The sequence below is a fragment of the Puma concolor genome, chromosome F2 (assembly GCF_028749965.1).
Source record: "Puma concolor isolate L17-30 chromosome F2, mPumCon1.1.hap2, whole genome shotgun sequence".
NCBI classification, from domain to species: Eukaryota; Metazoa; Chordata; class Mammalia; order Carnivora; family Felidae; genus Puma; species Puma concolor.
In genome coordinates, this window is record NC_141684.1 from 70120696 (window position 1) to 70142523 (window position 21828).

Sequence of the window (21828 nt, forward strand, 5' to 3'; positions counted from 1 at the left end):
ACCAACATCTGGCTCAACTAAAACTAAGCCAGAGACTGAACACGAGGAGAGAGCAGGTAGCAGAAAGACTGAGGAGACCAAGGGGTCAAGGAAGGTAGAAAAGGGAGAAGGGATAAGGGCGAGAGATTTCTCTGCTGGCAGGAGAGGGAGGCTCTATGGTGCCCGTAGAGAAGGTTACGGGCGGCATCGTTTTCTCTCCTTGTCGACTACATGGTTTTTGTAGGATGTGTGAGAAGAGTCACATCAGGACAGTCAATATTATTCTGTGGAGCTCAAAGTTCGAGGACAATTTCTTTTGCTCTCAATCTTCTAATTTTCCTAAACATTGCTAACATTCTGATACAAAGTCCCATTGCAAAGAAAAAAATACTAAACCAAACTATTTGTAATAAAAGATTGTTGTGGCAGAGTCTGCTATATGTTCACCGTGGTCTCTTCTTTTTTCTTTCTGGGCCAGAGTCAGATTCTATTTTTCTGCTTTCCTTATGACTTGGTGGGGTCCTGTGACTATATTCCGGCCCAAGGAATGTGGGCAGAAGTGACGTGCACCATTTCCAGTCCTGGCCCCTCATACCCTTCTCCTCTCCCCTTGTGAAATCACTTCTCTCTTTTCTTCTCCTTTTTGTACAGCTAGAAACAAAAGACGTCAAGGCCTTACGCCACTTCTGGCTTCAGTAAAGCCAGAACACGGGAGGAGCTTGGAGCCCTGAGTTCTGCTTGACGAGAGCAAGTAGGAGAACCTAAGTTTTATGCCCCCATTAAGTAGATGTTAGTCCTCTCCTCGGATTGGTCTCTGCTGGCAGGTTGCTGTTGCATCCAGGTACTTGAAGGTACTCATATGCGTCTGAGCCAGGAGGCATATGGGAGCGGGGGTAGAATTGCACTTCATTACATAGCTTTCCCCCATTTCATTTCATTTTATTTTATTTTAATTATTTTTTTAATGCTTATTTTTGAGAGACAGAGACAGAGACAGAGCACAAGCAGGGGAGGGACAGAGAGGGAGGGAGACACAGAATCCGAAGCAGGCTCCAGGCTCTGAGCTGTCAGCACAGAACCTGACGTGGAGCTCGAACCCACAAACCGCGAGATCTTGACCTGAAGTCGGACACTTAACCGACTGAGCCACTCAGGCGCCCCTAACTTTCCCCAATTTTAAATAAAAATCTCGGGGTACCTGGGTGCTCAGTCAGTTAAGCCTCCAACTTGTGGTTTGTGACTTCGAGCCCTGCACCAGGCTCTGTGCTGACAGCATGGAGCTGCTTGGGATTCTCTCTCTCTCTCATTCTGTCCCTTTCCCACTCATGTTCTCTCTTTCTCTCTCTCTCTCAAAATAAATAAATGAATATTTTAAAAAATAAGTAAGAATCTTGCCCTTAATTAGCGGAGGAGGTCAGGTAATTCTTTGTGAAACCTCTTGAAATAAAAATAAAACAAAATAGAAATTTACTCTGCATACTAGAATATACTTCTGGGTGTGTTAAACTCTATGCCCGTTGGCCTCCACCCCTTAGACCCCAGGAAGTAGAGCTGAAGCGAGCCCTGGCTATAGGAAAAACTTGTTGGCCTGTGGCATGGACAGGGGAAGAAGAGACAAGGGAGGGTGGCAAGGGGCAGAACGCATGAGGGAAGACTAGCATTTGTAAGGGACTTACTCATATATCAGGGCCTGTGTTATCTGTGTCGAATGTATTTTCTCACTTAACCCAATGGGACAGGTGTCAGCCTCCTGTTATAGATAAGGAAGTGCAGGCTCTGAGAAACATCACTGACTCAATGATATGGAATCAATGAGTGATGTAAGTGTAGGCCAAAAGAACATGGTTGTATCAGAATGCAGAGGTATCAGAAATGCAGAAAGATTAGAGGTGGGAGGAAGGAAAGTCAGAGAAGGAAAGAGAGAGGAGGGGACAGAGCACCTCCTCCCCAGTGACTCACCCAGTTTCCTCTGAAGGTGTTTGCTCTGTAACAAAGCCTGCAAGTCACGGAAATTGCTTCAGTCATTTTTATTCTCCAGGACACTTTGTCCCTTAAGGAGTCTGTTCAGTCAAAGAGCTCTCAAAAGACTGCATAAACTGAAGATACCCAGTGCCTTTTATGTCTCATCACCAAAATGACAAGGACAGAATCAGGCACCATTAGTTCTGATGTTTCCGTCCACACAGGTCTTCGTTAGAGCCCCTAAACATAACCATTTAAGAAGGCATCAGCTTTTGGGGAAAATACTTTTTGAAAGCTAACTTAATGAAGTCATTTCTACATAATCTGGAAGCAGAAATGTCTTTTATGATTGAATTTTTATTTTCAACATATTGACTAATGTCGGGATTATTATGTATCACAGTGAGCTGAACAAGCACATACTTTGCTCTGAGTTGACATAGGTGTAGTCTCAAAAGATTAAAATGGCAAAGACAGGGAGGGGTGAAGTTAAATTAAGTTTCTGCTTAAGAGGAATGGTACAGTATCCCTAAAATTGCCAACAATTTTAGCTTCCAAAGATGTATGCTGTTCCTAGTATTTGCTGGTATTTGTTCCCCGAAGAGGTGCCATTGGAGATGATTTGATTTACCCATGGTCAGTCAGGGCCTAGCGCCCTCTAGTGGTTTCCTGTTGAATAGAATCTCAACTTTGATAGACTCACAAGGCTCTGAATCTGGCTACTAACTTCTTACCTCCCCCTTGCCAACCTTGTCTCAACCTCCCTTCCACACTCGTACTCCAACCATGGAGATTCCTTAACTGCGTGCACCTCTTTCCTGTCTCATGATCTTTGCACTTGCACTTAAATCAGAGATGGTGCCTGGTCACTCTGTCAAAGGTAGTGCCTCGTTCCACATCTATTTACTTTCCATCACATCATTCTGTTTATGTTTGCATGGCACCGAAGCACAATCTGGATTTACTTATCTTTATTTTTTTTGAATTTATTTGTTCACTGGTTTGCTGCAAGTTCATGTGTCCTGCGATTATTGGATTTGCCTTTGCTCACCAAGACATGAGCACCATGGGAGCTGCTAGAAAACATGTTCCTGAGAATGTTCTTCAGTCTTTAGGACATTTTATAACTGCAAACGACTAACGGTTAGCATTTCTTTACCTTCCCTGGTATGAAGTATAACTTACCAGGCAAAACGCTGGTCATTGTTAGTTTAAGTCCTGTGTAATTGAAGAAAAATTCTGACTGGCTCTCCAAACTATAACCTTTCAAGACACAGAGGATCAAAGTGGAGGGGAATGCCTCCTTTTGAATGGAGGAAATATATCTGTTTAACTCAAGGTGAACTGGTGGCCAGCACAGTGCCTGGCACATTATAGACATTTAATAACTTCTTGTTGAAACACTGAATAGATAAAGCTGCATTTATTAAAATCATCTAAGATCATTTTTCTTGGCGAACTTGGAGGATCTTAGAGGATGAGAGAAGAGCCAGAACACTGAAAATGGGCAATCATTGTGAGAATTTGCAAAAAGTGGAAGAAGGTGGATTTCAAAAATCGTAAGTGATGAATTTAGTGGAAATCCCAAATAAGACATGACTCGTAATAGCTAACAAAAACTGACTGTGGTCTTGAAGAACTCATTCGCAAAGAACACCTCAGGTTAGACATACTATATCTTTTTCATAGAATTAATATATTAGACTACAGTAGAGACATTAAGAAAATGATGACTCTGGAGTTCAGAACGGTTCTGTATCTAACATAGTGCATCATCCCAGGCCCTAAGGAGGCACTTGAAACCTGACTGATGAGAATAATGTGATAATTTGGCGATAATCACTTTCTAACTTGTCTTATTCAACAATTTATAGTCTCCAAATAAAAAGATGTTTGAATATATGTAGGTCACATGAATCTGAGAAGAATAACCAATAGTTTGGTTAAGAAAATCAGAATTCAGGGGCACGTCGGTAGCTCAGTCGGCTAAGCATCTGACTTCAGCTCAGGTCATGATCTCATCTGTGGGTTCAAACCCCGTGCTGGGCTCTGTGCTGACAGCTCAGAAGAGCCTAGAGACTCCTTCGGATTCTGTGTCTCCCTCTCTCTCTGCCTTTTCCCGCTTGCGCGCGCTCTCTCTCTCTTTGTCTCGAAAATAAATAAAGCAAAAAAAAAGAAAGAAAATCAGAATTCGAAATGGTATCATTATATTGAAATGATTGGCTGAATCTACCAAAATTAAGTTTAGAAGAAGTCACTGTAAGTACCTAAAATTGAGCTTAATAAACCCATTTGCACAGATGCTGGGTGAGGAGTTTTTACTTAACAGTACAAGCATAGTGGGGAAACCCCAACCTTATGGCTCTAGTGATGGAAGAATGAATGGAAACGAACAGGGTAATGTGACTGCCAAAAAAGCTAGTGTGATTAATATTTATAGAGCACTTAGAAAACTCACAATGTAGTAGGTGTAGTTAAGGTTCAACATGAAATTATGGATCAAAGTTCTTAGAGTATAGAGAGACCAACGCTGCTTGATGGATTCAGAATCATCCACCTACTAAGGGTTCCATAATTATATATTGACTGGGTTTTTATTTATTTATTTTATTATTATTATTTTTTTAATGTTTTTTTATTTTTGAGAGACAGAGAGAGACAGAGTGTGAATGGGGGAGGGGCAGAGAGAGAGAGAAAGACACAGAATCTGAAGAGGCTCCAGGCTCTGAGCTGTCAGCACAGAGCCCGACGCGGGGCTCGAACTCACAAGCCGTGAGATCATGACCTGAGCCAAAGTCGGACGCTTGACCGACTGAGCCACCCAGGCGCCCCTTGATTGACTTTTTAATGGGCTAACATTTGACTTAGGTCTTGAAGATTGAGTAAAATATATTTAGAATTCAAGACAATATCTTGAGTATCTTCTACATGCAGAAAAGGGCTCCCAAGTAATAGAAGCATGAAAAAGCAGGAGGAATGTTTAAACAAAAGCATAAAAGAGATGTACAGGGTGTGAAAAAGAGTAGTAAAAAGGTGAAGCTGAAAATATAGATTGGTCAGATAATGAAAGATCTTATAAACCAAACTAAGGATTTTGGACCTGACTCTTTATCTTATTTCAAGATAAAAAAAAAAAAAGTTTATTCATTTTTTGAGAGAGAGTGTGAGCAGGGGAGGGGCAGAGATGGAGGGGGACAGGGGATCCAAAGCAGGCTCTGCACTAACAGCAGAGAGCCTCATGTGGGACTTGAACTGACGAGCTGCGAGATCACGACCTGTCAAAGTCAGACACTCAACTGACTGAGCCACCCAGATGCCCATATCCTATGTTAAGTTTTTAGCAGGGTGATAAAACAAAGCTCAGAGTTGTCATTTTAGAAATCTATTGAAAGTGGAGTTTTTAGGAAAAGGTGGAGAGTCTAAGCTCCATTAGGAACCTATTTAATTAAGAAATGATGAGGGCCAGGACTAAGGCAGTGGTAGTGGGATTGGAGAGGAGGGGCTAAGAGATGATATTTAGGTTATTTTGACAGAGGTAAAAAATAAAGGAAAAATAGAATTTGATGTACACTTAGAGTAGGGAAAGAATATGATTATGTTAGTCTGTTTTTTACATTCTCAGTCATGATTAGATTATGGAATCTATTAGGAATATCTAATATAATTTCTATTTGCCCAACTAGGTATAGGAATTCAAATGCCCACTTGAAGGAAAAGGCAATAAGATTAGAAATTAACATTTTTCTTTATTTTGCTTGCAAGTACATGGGAGACTGTATTTTAATCTTTTTGACAAATTTATAATTTTCTATGTTGTTGTGCTTGCATCACTAAGGGTAAAATCTGGACCATACCATTGAAACCAGCATCCCCCACCTCCCCCCCCATCACCTTTCTAATAAACTCTGTTTTAGAATTCCAAAAAAAATGTTTTTAATTGCAAAGTAGAGTTTCCATGGATCCCACCATCCCTCGCCCTCTGTTTTCTGGAAATGAGCCCACTGTGAGGTGCTGGCCACTTGGTTCAAGTCAAAGTCTTTCACTCATCTTGGAGAAGCCTCATCTGGGGACGGAGCTCCAGTGAACACGTGTTAGGCCAGATGTCAAGTATTCTGTTAACTAACAGAAATAACAGTATTGTCTTAATCTCTGCAGAGATTACTCTGATGTTAAGGAGATTTTGCTCCCTGGCTGGGGTGCGGTGGAGGGTATTTTTGGCAACCCGACCCAGAAGCAGCGCCGAAATCAACCGCGGGCAGGTCTGCCTGGAAGTGAGGAGATGGAAGGCAGGAGATTAAGACAAGAGGGGTGCACAGAGGCTGTCCTGTGAGGGTGAAGGACTCAAGGTTCACGGGTGTCCAAGATGCACTTTTAAGCTTTTCTTTTCTGGGATAACCCTTTTATTTATCATCAAACCTTAGTAAAATGTATTAGTTGCAAAAGTTTGTTTCAGCTTTCCTTGGGAAATAAAAAGAGAGCCCAAGTGCCTGATTTGGGAAGATGGCGGCCAGGAGTGAGCTGCAGGGATAAGAGGCAGTTATGAGAAAGTTTGAGTCATTGGCAGAGAAACCCAGAGTCTGCAGTGAGCCTACACTGGCAACACCTCAGTGGGCTTGCAGAGCATTTGAACCCTCACAGGAATGCTCAGATATTCCTGGGGTAGGGACTGGGTTTCTTGTGGTCACACAGCCTGTGACTTCACTTTCCCTTGAAATCTGAAGAATGAAGGGACATTCATGATGCGTACCTTTTCCAATTTTACTATAATAAATACTGTAATGGAGAAGAAGTTATTAAAAACAGTAGTCATGGGGTGCCTGGGTGGCTCCATCGGTTGAGCATCCGACTTCGTCTCAGGTCGTGATCTCATGGTTTGTGGGTTGGAGCCCTGCTTCGGGCTCTGTGCTGACAGCTCAGAGCCCGGAGTCTGCTTTGGATTCTCTGTCTCCTCTCTCTGCCCCTCCCCGACTTGTGCTCTGTCTCTCTCTGTCTTTCAAAAATAAATAAATGCAAAACAAAAAAAAACAAAAAAAAACAGTAGTCATCTTTTACTTCAATGTACATTTTTATTCATACTTGAAAAGAATAGTCTATTTTACTGCTAACTTATTGTAAATGTACCCAGAATCAAAGCGTCTATAGAGACATAAAAAATGTATGTAGTTTCTATTAAATAACACTTTCTGGTCACTTTAGAATATGAGTATAATATACAGGTATTATATGCACAAAAATGTAAAAAGGAATTGTGAAAACAAGTCTTGTTACCGGTTTATATAAGAAAAAAGACATTCATTTTTCACAGGCTACCAGCATCATCTAAGGTGGTGCCTAACAGGATTCGACTTTTTCAATTAATTCACCTGGTAGCTCAAAAATCTGTAGAAAAGAAGTTAATATACAGTGAAGTCACTACACAGTGTTAGGGGGCAGTAGAAATTCCTATCGGTACAAAATATCGTTCAAGAGTTTTACATGAACTTGCAGTGTCGAGATTGAGACACATCTAGGTTGGCAAACGATTTAAGAATTGCTCAAGACTGAAACTTTCTTTTTAAATGACTTCTGCTGGTAAAAATGTTAAAAGTTAAAAATAGGTAGAAATAGGAGGTGCAATATCCTTGTTTTCCTGTTTTCTTAACCAGCAGATCCTCGCCTTGGAAATAAAAAGGAAATGCTTTAGGTACTTCCAATATTTTCCACGAGATGGCAGTGTTGCCATTACAAATGTGAGAGCAAACTAACTTTCTTACCAGTGGTCACAGCAACAAAGAAAGTCATTCTCCCCAATTAAATACTGCTATCCTGCCCTCAATAATAGCAGTAGCAGTTGTTGCAGGAAAATAATAACAACATCTAGTTTGTTAGAAACAATATTAAGGAATTATGTGTTGCGTAGTCTCCCATATTATGCCATGGTGGCCTGGGGACTGCGTTTAGCATTGCTTTTGCTCTTTTTCGGTGAGTTCCCCGTACCTGTCTGCTCTGGTTTTTATGTAAACACTGACCCATCCAGCAAGGCCCTAGGGCAGCACTCTCAGATCACCACAGATAGAACGAGCAGACGTCTGTTGATATCACTTTAGCAAGCAGTGGCCGTGATTGCTTCTGACTGTTAGAAGCTGTAGACTGGCTACGTTTAATGCAAATTCAGAGGTCCTCCAGATTTGCATTGGTTTGTTTGCAATGAGTGACTGCATTCTGGCGTTTGTTATTCAGCAATACTGGGCTCATTTTGTCAATACTCGGCAATACTGGGCTCATTTTGTCAATGCGCTTTTTCATAAAGTCAAACAAAAAAATGTGGCATGCACTATGTCTGCCCAAATGAATGGGCTGTCTATGGCCTAGTGACTTCAAGATCATGGAGTGCACAGGTGTCGTTTCCAGAACTGAACCCAAGGAAGGCAATTGACAGACCACCTGAAAGCTACTGGGACTGTTTTTGTAAACTCCTCAAGGCAAAGATGTGTATTTGATTTGTTTTGGTCACTCCCCAGCTTTTCGCACCAAGTAGATACTCCCTAAATGTTTGTTGAATCACAGGGAAGGGGGCGGAGGGTTGTGCATGGGCTCTCCTCTCTCTTGAGATTGCTGGGACTCTCGATTCAGAAGAAGGAAAGTCCCAGCATCTCCCATTAGGGCCCGGCTGTGCAGAGTGCTGGCAGACATTAGCGCAGGTTAATACTCCTCTTGACAACTGGATTGTAAGCTCCTTGCAGGAAAACTCTGTTACGATTTTGCTGAATATAGCTAGTGCCTGCGTACCTCACACATAGAAGGCGTACAGCAGGGGTGATTTGAAAGAAAGAAGCAACAGTTCTAGGTTGCCATCCTAGATGGCATACTAGTGGGTACTGGTGCATGGTGTGGAGGTCATCTGATCCTGTCTCGGCTATGCAGCTGGTGTAGCAAATGCTACTATGGCCCCCCGCCTTCAGAGAAACTTTGAGGCCGATAGTATCTTCTGGGTACGGTCGGTTTTACACCCCAAGGAGCAAATCAGAATCATCCATGAGTGAAGAAGAAACGATACATCCCAGTTTGATACAAGCTGCCACTATCAACAGAGAAGAGATTTCCTATTATGGAGTACTGAATAGGCACCAGGAAGGAGGTTTTGGTGAATGTGGGCAGGGAACTATTTCCCATGGGGAAAGTGTGCACATTCATGCTGTCTTCAAAGGCTTCCTTTCTCTGCGAAATAGCCTAGGACTTTGAGATCTCTGCAAATGAAAAAAATCAAGGCATTCTACCAGAAGAGATAATTTGGCGACTGGAAGGCAGAAGAAAATTTATCAAAGGGGAAAATTCCAGAGAACAAATACAAGGCCCACACTCCTGAAAATGTATTCATTTTTTCCAGAGATGTCTTCTCACCAGGGTGTGGCTTCCACTCAGGACATTCAGGGAATGTCTTTGGTGTAAGAGACACTTTAACCTTTTAAATGCCTAAGCATCCACTTGGATACTCCGAGTAACCAGTTGCAGTGTGAGTTTTCCATGGTGAAATTTACATACCTATTTTTCCGAAAAGACTGCATTGACCGTAAGGCCAACATAAAACGTGCAGGTTATGAAAGGCACAGCAATGCCACATTTAAAGGGTTCCCATTCAAATAATAGATATTGAAGATCCATATGATTATCTGAGAAATTTTCCAGATGACAGTAAAATGTCTTACATAAATAAAAATGAATAATATAATTTTAGGACGGATGAAAGGGAAGTACCTTGAGTAAGGGGTTCCCATTCCTAATTCCCAATAAATATTTTTATTGATAATCTGGACTCATTATATGAATAAAATGCCGTTCCCTGAAACAGTGCAATGTTGCCCACAGACTCTGCGAAGTGTATTCATTCTCACCTAAGATGTCCCCAGACAACTGTGCTATAGATTTTTATATTAGTGTTCTGTCTCTGTCCCTTTAGAGAATGTTACATTACTATCAGTATTTCTGCTTATTTTATACATAGCTCCCTTTCTAATTTCCTGCTTGTGATCTGTCATGTGATTGAAAACTAGGACAGGAAGGTAATTAGAATTGTGTATAAGTTAAGAGTAATTAGGATTTAAATAAAGGGTTGAAGAGGTTTCCTATGGAAAAAAACTCAGGAGTTTCAGAGTGTGGATTTCATGAAATTTCCTGGGATAGTCAGAGACTTTGTCATTTGTCTCTTGGTTCTCTGTTCTGCTGTGGATAGTTGCCAGGTAGCTGAGCTCTTGTCACATAAAGACAGTCTCAGAAAAAAATTGAAAGGTAAGAACAAGTGAGAAGACAGGTTTTTTTTTTCTGTCTTTTTAGCTACAATGGCAGAAATTCCTTAGTGTTTTCAGATCGGAAGGTCTCAGTGGGAGTTCTCACCTGTACATTTCTGCCACAGGATAAGAAATAACTTTGTTATTCTGAGGCAGGCATTTTGCTTTAGGAACTGAATCAGAAATTAATACTTTTCACCTTGGATTCTCTCCCTAAGGACTTAAAAGTATTTTGAAGTGTTAGCACCCAAATTCCCTTTGAGTCAGACAGGATGAAATTGATATACCTATGTCTTTAAAAGAAAATGAGACATAGTCTTACTACAGTTACCACTGATGTTAATAATACTCTGTGCTGCTAACATCTATACGTGACATCTTAGATTTGCAGGGGAACTTCAGTGAAAACTCTCCATTTTTTTAAGAGGTAGCAATTATCATGCGGCCCCATATTTATAGCTATGGAAATGGGAAGCTCAGGCAAAATAAAATTAGGGAGGGTTGATGGCCGTGGGCCCTGAAACAAATGAGGAAAGAATAAAACCGGATCTGGAGTTGGCCTTCCGACCCTCCCCTCAAACTTCCTTCTTGACAGAGATTAATGGGACCCATGTGATTCAAGCTCAAAGACTTTAGAGCAAAGCTTTGCAGGCCTCGGAGCACAAAAAAACTTCACAAAAGGCCAAGCAATTTAGATTTCTGAGTGAACTTTAGATATTTGAGTTCCATAATCAATAGGCTTCCTCTGTGATCTTAAAAAAAAACAACCCCAATGATCGATCAATTGATTTTTTAAAAAATCCACCACACTAAACAAGTGGTTTAAAAACAATAAATAGAATGGAATTAATGCGCTTTGCTTGGCCTATAAAAACAAGGTATGCCACATGAATTGTCCCAAATTTCATTCTCTAAAGTTATTGAACTTAGTGCTCTGTACATTATATTTTGCCTAAAAATCTCTTGCACAGGAAACTCTTTTTCTTATTTAGAATGATGGCAAAAGTGAAAAGCCGTAGAAGAACCTAAATACTTGAATAAGTGGGTTAAATGTGACAGGTTATGACAATAAAAACCCTAGAGAGTGCAAAGAGAAGGTTGCACAGCACAAGGTAAGTTCTGATGAAGCAATGGGAAAGCTGATTAACATTCACACTTGCAATGCTCCCTTTGTATTGTCATTATCTGAATGTGACAGGAATAATCACAACGATTAGGCTTTTTGGTTTCACAGGACATAGGCGATCCAAGTAAATTATTTTGTACAACTGCATTCAATGACCGATATTTTAGGTTTCAGATAGATTTAAGAAGCCAGAAGGGGAAGAGAACAATTCCCTTTTAAAAAAGAGGCTTACAAGAAGTGAAACTATGCGAGGCAGTTAAAAAGCGACTTCATGCAATCATTTGCAAAATTGCTTCCTCATGAACTAAAGTCTTTAAAAGACACTGACATCCAGTAGTTCTGCTGGTTGACAAAGAATCATGAGAGGGTTTGATAAGGTCAGAGGGAATCATGTTCAAGCCATAATAAGTAAAGAAAGAAGAAGGCAGGCAGGACTGAGCTGTTATGTCTTCGGGGAAGCAATGAGCAGGGACCCGAGGTCTGGGATTTCTTGTTCGCCCTGAGAAGACAAAATGGCAGGCTGAAAGCCCATTGGAAGGGGACTTTCTGATGCTCAGATCCAAGCGCAGGGAAGGGGGAGGGGGAGGAGCCAACAGTAGGCGTCTTCCTCAGCTGTCCTGAGCCTTGAAGACAAGGTGAAAAACCATCAGACTGCAATCAACAGCCAAAGCCTAGTTAGTCAGGACTTGTGACAGCTGGTGACCGGCCACCAATGATAGAGGAAAGATGGTAGGCTTAGAGCTTGTATAACAGACCCAATGGGACATGGGAGAAGCCACTGCAGCTACCAGCCTGTCTCCTCGTCTGTAAACTGAACAAAAGAATCACTGAGGTGCTTTCAATTCTACAACTTGATCCTGCACAAGGCATCTTGCTTCTTGCTCTAGGCATCTTATTTTTTTTTCAACTTTTATCTCTTAAAATAATCTTCTGCTCTTTGTTAAGGGACATGGGTCATATGGCACATTTTAGCAACACGATTGTTTAGAAAAGGTAGATTTGAGTGTTGAAGTTTGTGGGTAGAAGTGTGTCTATGACATGAATAAGTCAACCAATCTTATCTCCATCATTAGTGACAGCCGCCATATTTGCAGGCACTGAGTATTAGGAGGATATAACCAACACTTTTCAGGGATTGAAATCGCTTCATAGGACATTGTTTAGTAAGTATATTTGTAAGATTTTCCTGCTTCTGTTTTCTTCGTCTCTGTCTCTCTCCCACCCCCAACCCCAGCCAGGGAAGGATGTATGATAAAATGTAATGACAATATTTTGGTGATTTCCTTCAGTTGTACTTTTTTCTTAGAGAAACAGACTATGAAGGCGTTTAAAACACTCATTCCACTCTGGCCAATATGTTTTTGATAAACAGATGAAGGGAAACACAGGCCAAACTTCTACTGAGAGAAAACAACAAAAAAGGAAGGATTGTTTGCTTTTCACTACATATCCCGCCCTGCCTTTTTAAGCATCAATGTCCATACATATTTGTCAAATTGAATAAAAAAGAAAATAAAGACACTACTAATCAATTCAGAAGAAAAGATGCTGCTGAAATAAAATAGTTGAAGATTTACGACCATAGAAGAAAAGACTTATGTTCATAGCACAATGGTGAGGACCAAGCAAAACATTAGATTGGCTCCTAAGTGTTAAATTCAGTTTCCAGAAAAGGAAAGCTAAAATATACCCTGCAGAATTATGGAAAACTTAGAAGGATCTTGAGTCCTAGATTTATTTTTTCTTTCTAGAAAGAAAGGCAGACAGATGAGGTAGAAATTCTCATTTCACAGAGCTAGTGATTAATTTCTCACAGTATTCAAGAATGTATGCATTTTTTTCAAGTATCTATTATAATTAAAGTAAATGAAAACATTATTCCAAAAAGTTATGAGAACTAGTTTGAACTGTGTGGCAGATTGCTAAGCATTCTTCAGTACACGTTTCCTTTTCTTAATAAGAAAGAAGCCCCTATTTTTTAGGTGGGCACAAGGCTATGAAGAATAAAGATAACAATTCCCAACTTTTCCTTGCGGCTAAATTTAGTCAAAATTTTCCTTGAAGCTAAAATTAGTCAAAACTTGACCAATAGGATGTAAGCAGAAGTCGTATGTGCAACTTCTGAGACAGGTCCTTAAATGAAAGAAGCACCATTCTCTGTTCCTTTTTCCTCAGTTTTGGTTGGAATAAAAAAGCAATGGCTGGACCTTTCACAGCCATCTTGAGTCATGTTATGCCTTGAGAATGGCAGGACACATAATGAAGTCATGAGAATGAACCTAGTCCTTGTCTCCGGGGAATCCGAGTCCAGCTCTTTGCTGATGATTTCCAGAGTTTTGAAATATAAAGAGGCATAGAGCTCTATCCTGTTGAAGCCATTGTCTTTTTCTTTCTTCTTTCTTTTCTTTCTTTCTTTCTTTTCTTTCTTTCTTTCTTTCTTTTTCTTTCTTTCTTTCTCTCTTTCCTTCTTTCTTCTTTCTATCTTTCTTTCTTTCTGTCACTTGTAGGTAAACCTAATCCTAACTAATACAGACTGACAAGGTTGTCTGCCAAAGCTAGTTCTATGAGAATAACTAGATAGATCATTGGTTTCCTCAAAGTGTTTTATAAACAAAACAAAACAAAAGAAAAAACCAAAACAAAACCTAACTGGAGAGGAAAGAAAAAGCATTCCCTAAATGGAAAAGGTTCACTGTTTTTAGTCACTCAAGGAAACAAGTACAACAACTTTGAGTGAAAGACTGACCTGTCCGAACCCAAATTAAGTAGACTTTCAATTTTGGATCTTCCTTCTTTCCTTTCTATGTCCCTTTCTTTCTCTTCCCCTTTCCTCCATCCCTTTTCTCTTTCCTGCCTTATTTCTTTTCCTTCTTTTTTCTTAATTTAGCTCTCAAGTTTAAAACAGAGCATATTTTGGATTCTTTGAGTATCTTATATATTTTTTTAAGGTTTAGCATTTAACATGATTCTTGCCTTTTATATGCTTTCAAGTCCAAGGAAGATGATTCATTTTTCATCTGACCCTAACTTTTTCTAGAAATACTGATTTTTTTTTAAATTTTTTTAATGTTTTTTATTTATTTTTGAGACAGAGAGACAGAGCATGAATGGGGGAGGGGCAGAGAGAGAGGGAGACACAGAATCTGAAGCAGGCTCCAGGCTCCGAGCCATCAGCCCAGAGCCCGACGCGGGGCTCGAACTCATGGACCGCGAGATCGTGACCTGAGCCGAAGTCGGACGCTTAACCGACTGAGCCACCCAGGCGCCCCTAGAAATATTGATTCTTAAGAAAGCTTATCCACCTTCTAGAAATGGCTTTTCTCCTCTTAGCTCTCAATAAAGATACTAAGCTTAAGATTCTTTAGGATGATTAAGAGGGATGCTACCCACAAATTTTGAAATTTTTGAGAATTTTGTTTTCTGGAAAAATTTTTATTAATAGATATATTGTTCTAATAATTAAAATATACCTGTTCCCCTTCTTCATTGCACACTATGCAGTTATATGAGCAGTGATTTCTTTAGACATAACATCCTTAGGTGGTGGGTCCATTTATCATGAATATTTGAACAGGGTTCATGGACACTTTCACAAACCTATTCAGCAAAGGTTGCAGATGACTCTTAAATGGGAAGGAAACAAGAAAAATGGATGTTCAAGGTTTCTAAGTTTAAAAAGATCAATTATTTGTATTTTTTCCTACTTAATTCAGTTATCCCCTGAAAGGAGCTACTACCTTGAGCTAAAATGTCAAGTTAGAACATTTGAATTCCAATCAACTATAAAAGTTCTCCTAGTTACATACTAAAGTAACTCAGAAATGATAAGCCAGAATATTCACTCCATAGTGAATCCACATTTTGGGAGAGTATACATTTTTACATCAGGTCTGAAATGAAGATCTGTTTATTTTTGGCAAGATTCCCTTCTAATTTGCAAAGATTGAAAAGAGCAATTTTGGTTTTTATTTGCTTCTCATTTTAGCAGAGTCAAGATGGTTTTCCTCAGCTTTGCAACACACATTTGAGCTGGTTCCACTAAACACAAATTCCTCTCAATCATGAGTGTCCCATTCATTGAGACAAACGGCAGCCTGGCTATATTTTGTTATATCCAGCCTCCTGAAGCTGGCTACCTTCCTTATTTAGGTCTATGGGAAATAGCAGGGCTTATTTTTCTGAAGGGAAAAAAAAGAAAGAAATCAATATTTTGGTAGGGCAAGACGTCAAGTTATCTTCAAACAAGTAAGTCAAAAGCCTCTCAGTTTTTGAGTGGTATGAACCTATGTTTTTGTTTCAGGGACACATACCCTCATGTTATATGGCAGGTGAAAGTCTTAATGTTTATTTTTGAGAAAGAGAGAGAGATACAAAATTCGAGCAGGGGAGGGGCAGAGAGAGAGAGGGACACACAGAATCCAAAGCAGGTTCCCGGCTCCAAGCTGTCAGCACAAAGCCCGATGCAAGGCTCGAACTCATGAACCGTGAGATAATGACCTGAGCCAAAGTCAGACACTTAACTGACTGAGCTGCCCAGGTGCCCCAGGCAGGTGAAAGTCTTAAGATACCTGGGCATGTATTAGCTTAGAGCTTTTACTAAGAAATGTTTGAGGTTTCCTTGATGGTAGACCATTCCACACCCCAAGATGTAGCCTGTCTCCTGGCAATGCTCCAACAGCCCATCAACCTGGCTGCATATAGCCCAGTTGAGCAGGGGAGCCATAGCTCCCTGCTCAGCTTTTGCAGGCATGAGCTATGACTGGAAGCTGAAGTTAATATAAGGTAAACTGCAAACTATCCCGGCTGTCTGTGGCTCCACACATTGCTAGCAGAAGATACTTCAGAAAGGATAAGTCATCCACACAGGATAGAAGACACAGCCTGGGGCAGTGCTCACCAAGATTTTACAGGACACAATACCAAGGTGTACATTGTATCCCCTTGTACATTCCAGTCAGCTAACGGGCAGTGGATGTCCCATCCTCACTTTTCCCAGGACCACTTCTGAGGAGGGCACTTGAACCTGGAGCTGCACCATCATTCAGGATGCTGGGGTTCTGGCAGATGAGGGCAGGCTTGGACACACATTCATTTTCTCTCACTCTGACCAGGCACCCGCTGCACATGGAGAAGCCAAGCTTTGGCAAGACTGTAGACATCATGAACATGTGTGGGGCTTTCAAGCCCCACTACATAATGCACAGTGCTGGATGGCTTCCCCCAAACAGGAGGCAAGACCTGCAAGAACCCGACGCGCTCACTCCTCAGAAGCAGCGGCCGTGACACCGCTGTGTGGAAAGACCACACAGTCAAGGGTGACTGTTGAGGGTCACCGCAAAGCTCAGCACTTCTTTTCATCCCTTTGTCACGGGAAGCAGAATCTCTAAGTAGTAGCCAGGACAGGAGAAGTAGGGAGAAGAAAAGTGAGAAGGAGAGGAGATTGATCTAACTTGTCTCTGATGAGAGGTCAAGTCTCCGGAACTTTAGAATTATCATTATGGATTGCTGGGATACCATATTAAGTAGTTGCCTATATTGGAAATCCATAGAAAAAATCACTAATGTAAGGATTTCTTCCTCAAATCAGTTAGACAAGATCTAGGACTCTCCCGTGCATCTTACCAGTATGTACACATTTACATGAAGATAGAACACAACAAAGTTAGTATGATGCCGTTTTGTGAAATGTTGACTATGTTTTGTTTGTGCACGTGTGAGAGGCTAATGCAATGACTGTTTAAAATACTCACATATTAATTTTATTCTTCTGTCTTACTGACTTTCTACATTTTTGATATTTTATTAGCTTTACCCATAGTAATAATATGTATTAGTCTTGAAATAAACAAAAGTTATTTTTTTAATTAGGAAATGCAACTTTCAGTCTTCACTATTTCTAATTGCTTTAACATGGCAATTTTTTCCAGCTGCTTTTTAGAAAACTTAGAAGAGTTTGATGTTTTCATGGGCTTTTCACTGCACTTGGCTGTATGGCGAGAGCTCCAGACAGGGTCCCACTTGTCCTGACGCTACAATCATAACTGCCTTTTTCAGTTGTGGAGCACTTCACAGTGTCTGGGATATTTTTTATATGTCATCTGATTCTCACCTCTTCATTGGGAGGTAGGGATTATAGTTCTACCTCCCAGATGAGGAAAGTTCCAGGGCAACGATGTCCAACACTATCCAAGGCCACAGTGCTGGGTCCAAACCCTACCATTTGCCCTCCAAAGGTCCCACCCCCTCCCATGACTCTTGCCCCTCTGTGTACATGCAGGACTCAGGACAAGGCCACCAAATCCCCTATGCTTCGGATCCCTGAACTGTGAAGGGGTGGTTTGGATTTGACCATCTCCTAGGTCCCTGTGAGCTCCTCGTCATTTTGCATTCAGGTTTATTTAGTAGAATGAAAAATGATGGGATTAAATGTGTGTCACCTGACTGACGGAGCACAATCCAAAGGCTAGTGACTAAAATGGGCTTCTGGAATGCCCACAGTGGTTGGCATGAGATGGGAGCAACCAGGGCACTTTGTTGTATTAGTTCTGATTCTTAACAGAGTCTCATAAAAATATACGGACTCCAAACAAACAAAAAAACAAAAACAAAAAAAAAACAAGAAAAAAGGAACCTCTATACCCACATAAAAATTTGCATACGATTTTAAATAGTTTATAGACTGACTTGTTAGAGATGTATGGGCCAAGTTAACAACTTCCGGATTAAATAGTACACATGTACACAATTTTGTGGCCTATAGGGGGCCTCACCTTGGTTGCTATCCAAAGTGAGCAAAACTTATTCTGATATGGGAAATAGTCATTGAAAGATATGAAAGGAAAAAGCTATGATGTGTTTTCAAAACAGTCCTTCTTTCCCTGGAAAGTGATGTTTCCCATATTACTTTCTTGGTTATTGGGATGGGGTAAGAAAAAGAAAAATTGATGTAGAGCAAATATAAATATGTTTTTTAGGAGCATTTATAGAGGATTCCATACCATTTTAATGCTCCTTTTGAATATCTTAAGAGCAATATTCCTGATTGCAGATTTATGGTTGTGATTTCTGTTCCACAACTCCACAAGCTGTATGTTTAGGTCTGACACCAATGTCAGAACCAGGATAAAGAGTAGAAAATATGAACATCAGAGATACCCATATAACCTCCAAAGGGGAAAGGTATTCTACTAATCATACTCTTCTATACTCCCCATGATATGTTCTTTTCAGAATACAGGAAGAACAAGATAATATGCATGAATCTGAGAATTTAGATTGACGTAATGGTGTTCTGCATTTTGGAAAGTTGAGAACAAAGGAGGACTTCATGTTTTGTCTTATGGTGTTGAAAAAATGACCCATGGTCAGTCTGAAGGCCGGATCCACTGTTTGCACCCATTTATCAGCTGTCACAGCATCTAACTTCATATTGAGTAGCCCCCGGTAATGTCTGTTAATGCAAACTCCATCAGGCATAGGATAACTCAGGTCATCAGCAACACCGACTTAACACCTCAATACAAAAACCAGTATTTCTCTTAGAATTGACTGTAGAAGGTTTTCACGAAGTGTTTTTGTTTTGCATGCCTCACAGTAAATATTGTTAAAAAATGAAAGACCAATTTTTAAAATAATTTACAAGTATTCATATAAGAAGAAAATGACTTAAAAAAATACCCACCCAGTCACCTACAACTCATCTAGTGAACAATGCTAATAATACATAGGCTGTGACCCAAGAACTCCGGGATTCGTGGGGAAGTAGGGAGGCGCGGTCCGTCCTCTGGGAGGAAGTGAGACGTGCCAATGCAGAGAGGTGCTCTCAGTGGTGCTTTGCTTCCTAACTCAAGTTCAGCAGCCGTGTTTCAGAGTCAGTGTCATTACTTATTTCGACCTAAAACAGAAAATATGAATTGCTTTAAAGAACTTGACAATTGAAAACTGAATTTCCTTTCTATTCATCCAGGCTTTTCAAAACGCAAAATAGATTCTGGGCGTGCCTCATGCGGTCCATGTATATGACTGTCGCAATAAGAAAACCAAAAACCCATGGGCTTCCTGCTCTTCAGGTCGGGGTGTGCAATCAGGTATAAAAATCAGAATATAGGACTGCTTTCCTGGGAGAGAAGTGCCAACCCATAGTAACTGAAGAATGATGTAAAGGTATGGCCTTCGGTTGTCTTGGGGTAAAGATGAGAGGGTAATATTATGTCTCCAAACTGCTAGAAACGTCCCTAGCCTAATCTTCCTACAGTATTCTGTTGGTTGACTGCTCAAGGATCATCCTCACCTGGCTTTCATACCACTGATCCATGTCCTTACATACATCCCGTCCTGTGATGATTAATTTTATGTGTCAGCTTGGGTGGGCCAAGGTAGCCAGATATTTTGTGTGGCTGTGAAGGTATTTTTCAGATGAGATTTACATTTACATCAATAAACTTTAAAGCAGATTACCCTCCATATTGTGGATGAGTCTTATTCAGTCCCTTAAAGGCCTTAAGAACAAAGACATTCTGCCTCTCCACTGCCTTTGGACTCAAGATTGCAACATCAACCCTTCCCTGGGTCTCCAGTCTGCAAGCTTTCCTTACGCTTGTTGGACTTGCCTGGCTCCATAATCACATGAGCCAATTAAGATCTCTCTCTCTCTCTCTCTCTCTCTGCCTCCACACACACACACACACACACACACACCCTATTGGTCCTCTTCCTTGGAATCTCTAGTCACTCTTGCTACCGATTCTAAGTCTATATTAGACAGTCAGCCTTTGGAAGGTGGCGGTTCTGCCTTATGCCTATTCCCAGAATATCAACCACATGCACTGTCTGCCACATAGTTGGCACTTCATATTTGTTGAATATTTTTGCTCTCACTGTTTCTCTCATGAAAAAAGTCTTAGCTGATCCAAATCCTATTCATCTTTAGGGTTCAGTTGACGTTTCTTCTCCTCTGTGAAGACTTCTACTTCTGCTTCAGCCATACTGCTTTCTCACCCTGCTGACAGCAACTCTTACATTATCTGCTGTACCCCATGTGGAGCAAATGGCATTCAACTACACAATTAATTCGGCTCTGATTGTTTCACTCAGATATGTAAGTTTCTTACCCCCAACTAAATTATAAGCATCCTGCCAGTAGAAGCTATGACTTTCTCTATGGCTCAGAACAGACTTTTTTGGTCATAATTTTAAATAACTGGAAAAAAGCTCCAACTTTCCAGCTTTGCTTTTTGGTAGTAACTCTTCTCCAGGGAAGTCCTGTTCCCTCTCACACATCGCAAGAGTTGGAGTCCTTTACTTATCTCCTCGCCTTCCTTTCACATTTTCTCTGCCTATTTCTCTACATTCCGAAAACTATATAGCCCACCTATCTACCCCTTTCACCCCATTGTGATTTAATAGGGATTGGAGCTGAACGATAAAGGGATAAGATTATGATAGTGGAATTTTAATCATTTTATACTGTATCTTAGTTGGGAAGGGGTTTCAAGGTCCTGAGGTTTATTCATCCATCCAATAGGCAAATTTCTTCTAGAATGAGGTAAGGCAATAGGGGAAGGAATTTTTGTTTGTTGGGGGTAGTACTGATGGGAGTTTGGGGGGAACTTCTGGGTATACCCATCACATTTATCTTTAGTGGTGAGACCGATCTAATTCTGTTATTCTTGAATTTTCTACACTTTCGGTCCAAGATCAAGCTTGACCTTGTGGCAAGATACTTCATACGTGGTACTACGTCTTCTGATTGTGCCATATCTGGAGACACATAATGTCGAGTTGTCACTCTTTTAATGATGCTATGATTGATCAATGAGTTTGAGTAGAACAATTTGAGTTTTGGGAACCTTAAGATCATATCTTTATTTTTTTCTTCAGATGTTAGTAGTTATCTGAGGGTACCTACCTTCCAGGCAGAATGAAATCAAGTAGCAAGGTAGTGATGTTATTTCAAAGTGTGTCTTCTGAGAGGCCTGTCATTGTATCTTTTTCTATTGGTTTTCTGTCTCTCTGTATCACTTCTGAGATGTGTGTGTGTGTGTGTGTGTGTGTGTGTGTGTGCGTGATATGCCTGTGCTCTCATCTGTGTATTCTACTTTCTTTCTTGTATCTTGTTTCTTTCCAGAACTTGTCATTACATGGGATTATAAGTGTTTCTTGATATGAATATGAAGGAAAACAAAGTATGTTTTTAACATGAAATTTGGTGTATGTTCATTGCATTGCATTTAATTTTAAATTTTTTAATGTTTATTTGCTTTTGAAGGAGAGAGAGACAGAGCATGAGCAGGGGAGGGGCAGAGAGAGACAGGGAAGCACAGAATCCGAAGCAGGCTCCAGGCTCTAAGCTGTCAGCACAGAGCCCAACACGGGGCTTGAACTCACAAACTGTGAGATCATGACATGAGGCGAAGTCAGACACTTATCCGACTGAGTCACCCAGGCACCCCATGTTGCATTTAATTTTAGTATCAGAGGATATCTTCTTTTGGAAAC

At 40.6% G+C, this 21828-nt stretch overlaps 1 protein-coding gene across 4 annotated transcripts in view; it reads right to left on the reverse strand.

Moving 5' to 3' along the window:
- Nucleotides 1-14599: 14599 nt before the first annotated feature.
- NKAIN3 (sodium/potassium transporting ATPase interacting 3) overlaps nt 14600-21828 on the reverse strand; it is a 611410-nt gene continuing 604181 nt past the window's right edge. For all 4 annotated transcript variants that reach the window (XM_086695770.1, XM_086695771.1, XM_086695768.1 and 1 more), the window contains one exon: nt 14600-19225. In XM_086695770.1, coding sequence (XP_086551896.1) covers nt 19212-19225 — 14 coding nt within the window. In that variant the 3' untranslated portion in view covers nt 14600-19211. The remainder of the gene's footprint in view (nt 19226-21828) is intronic.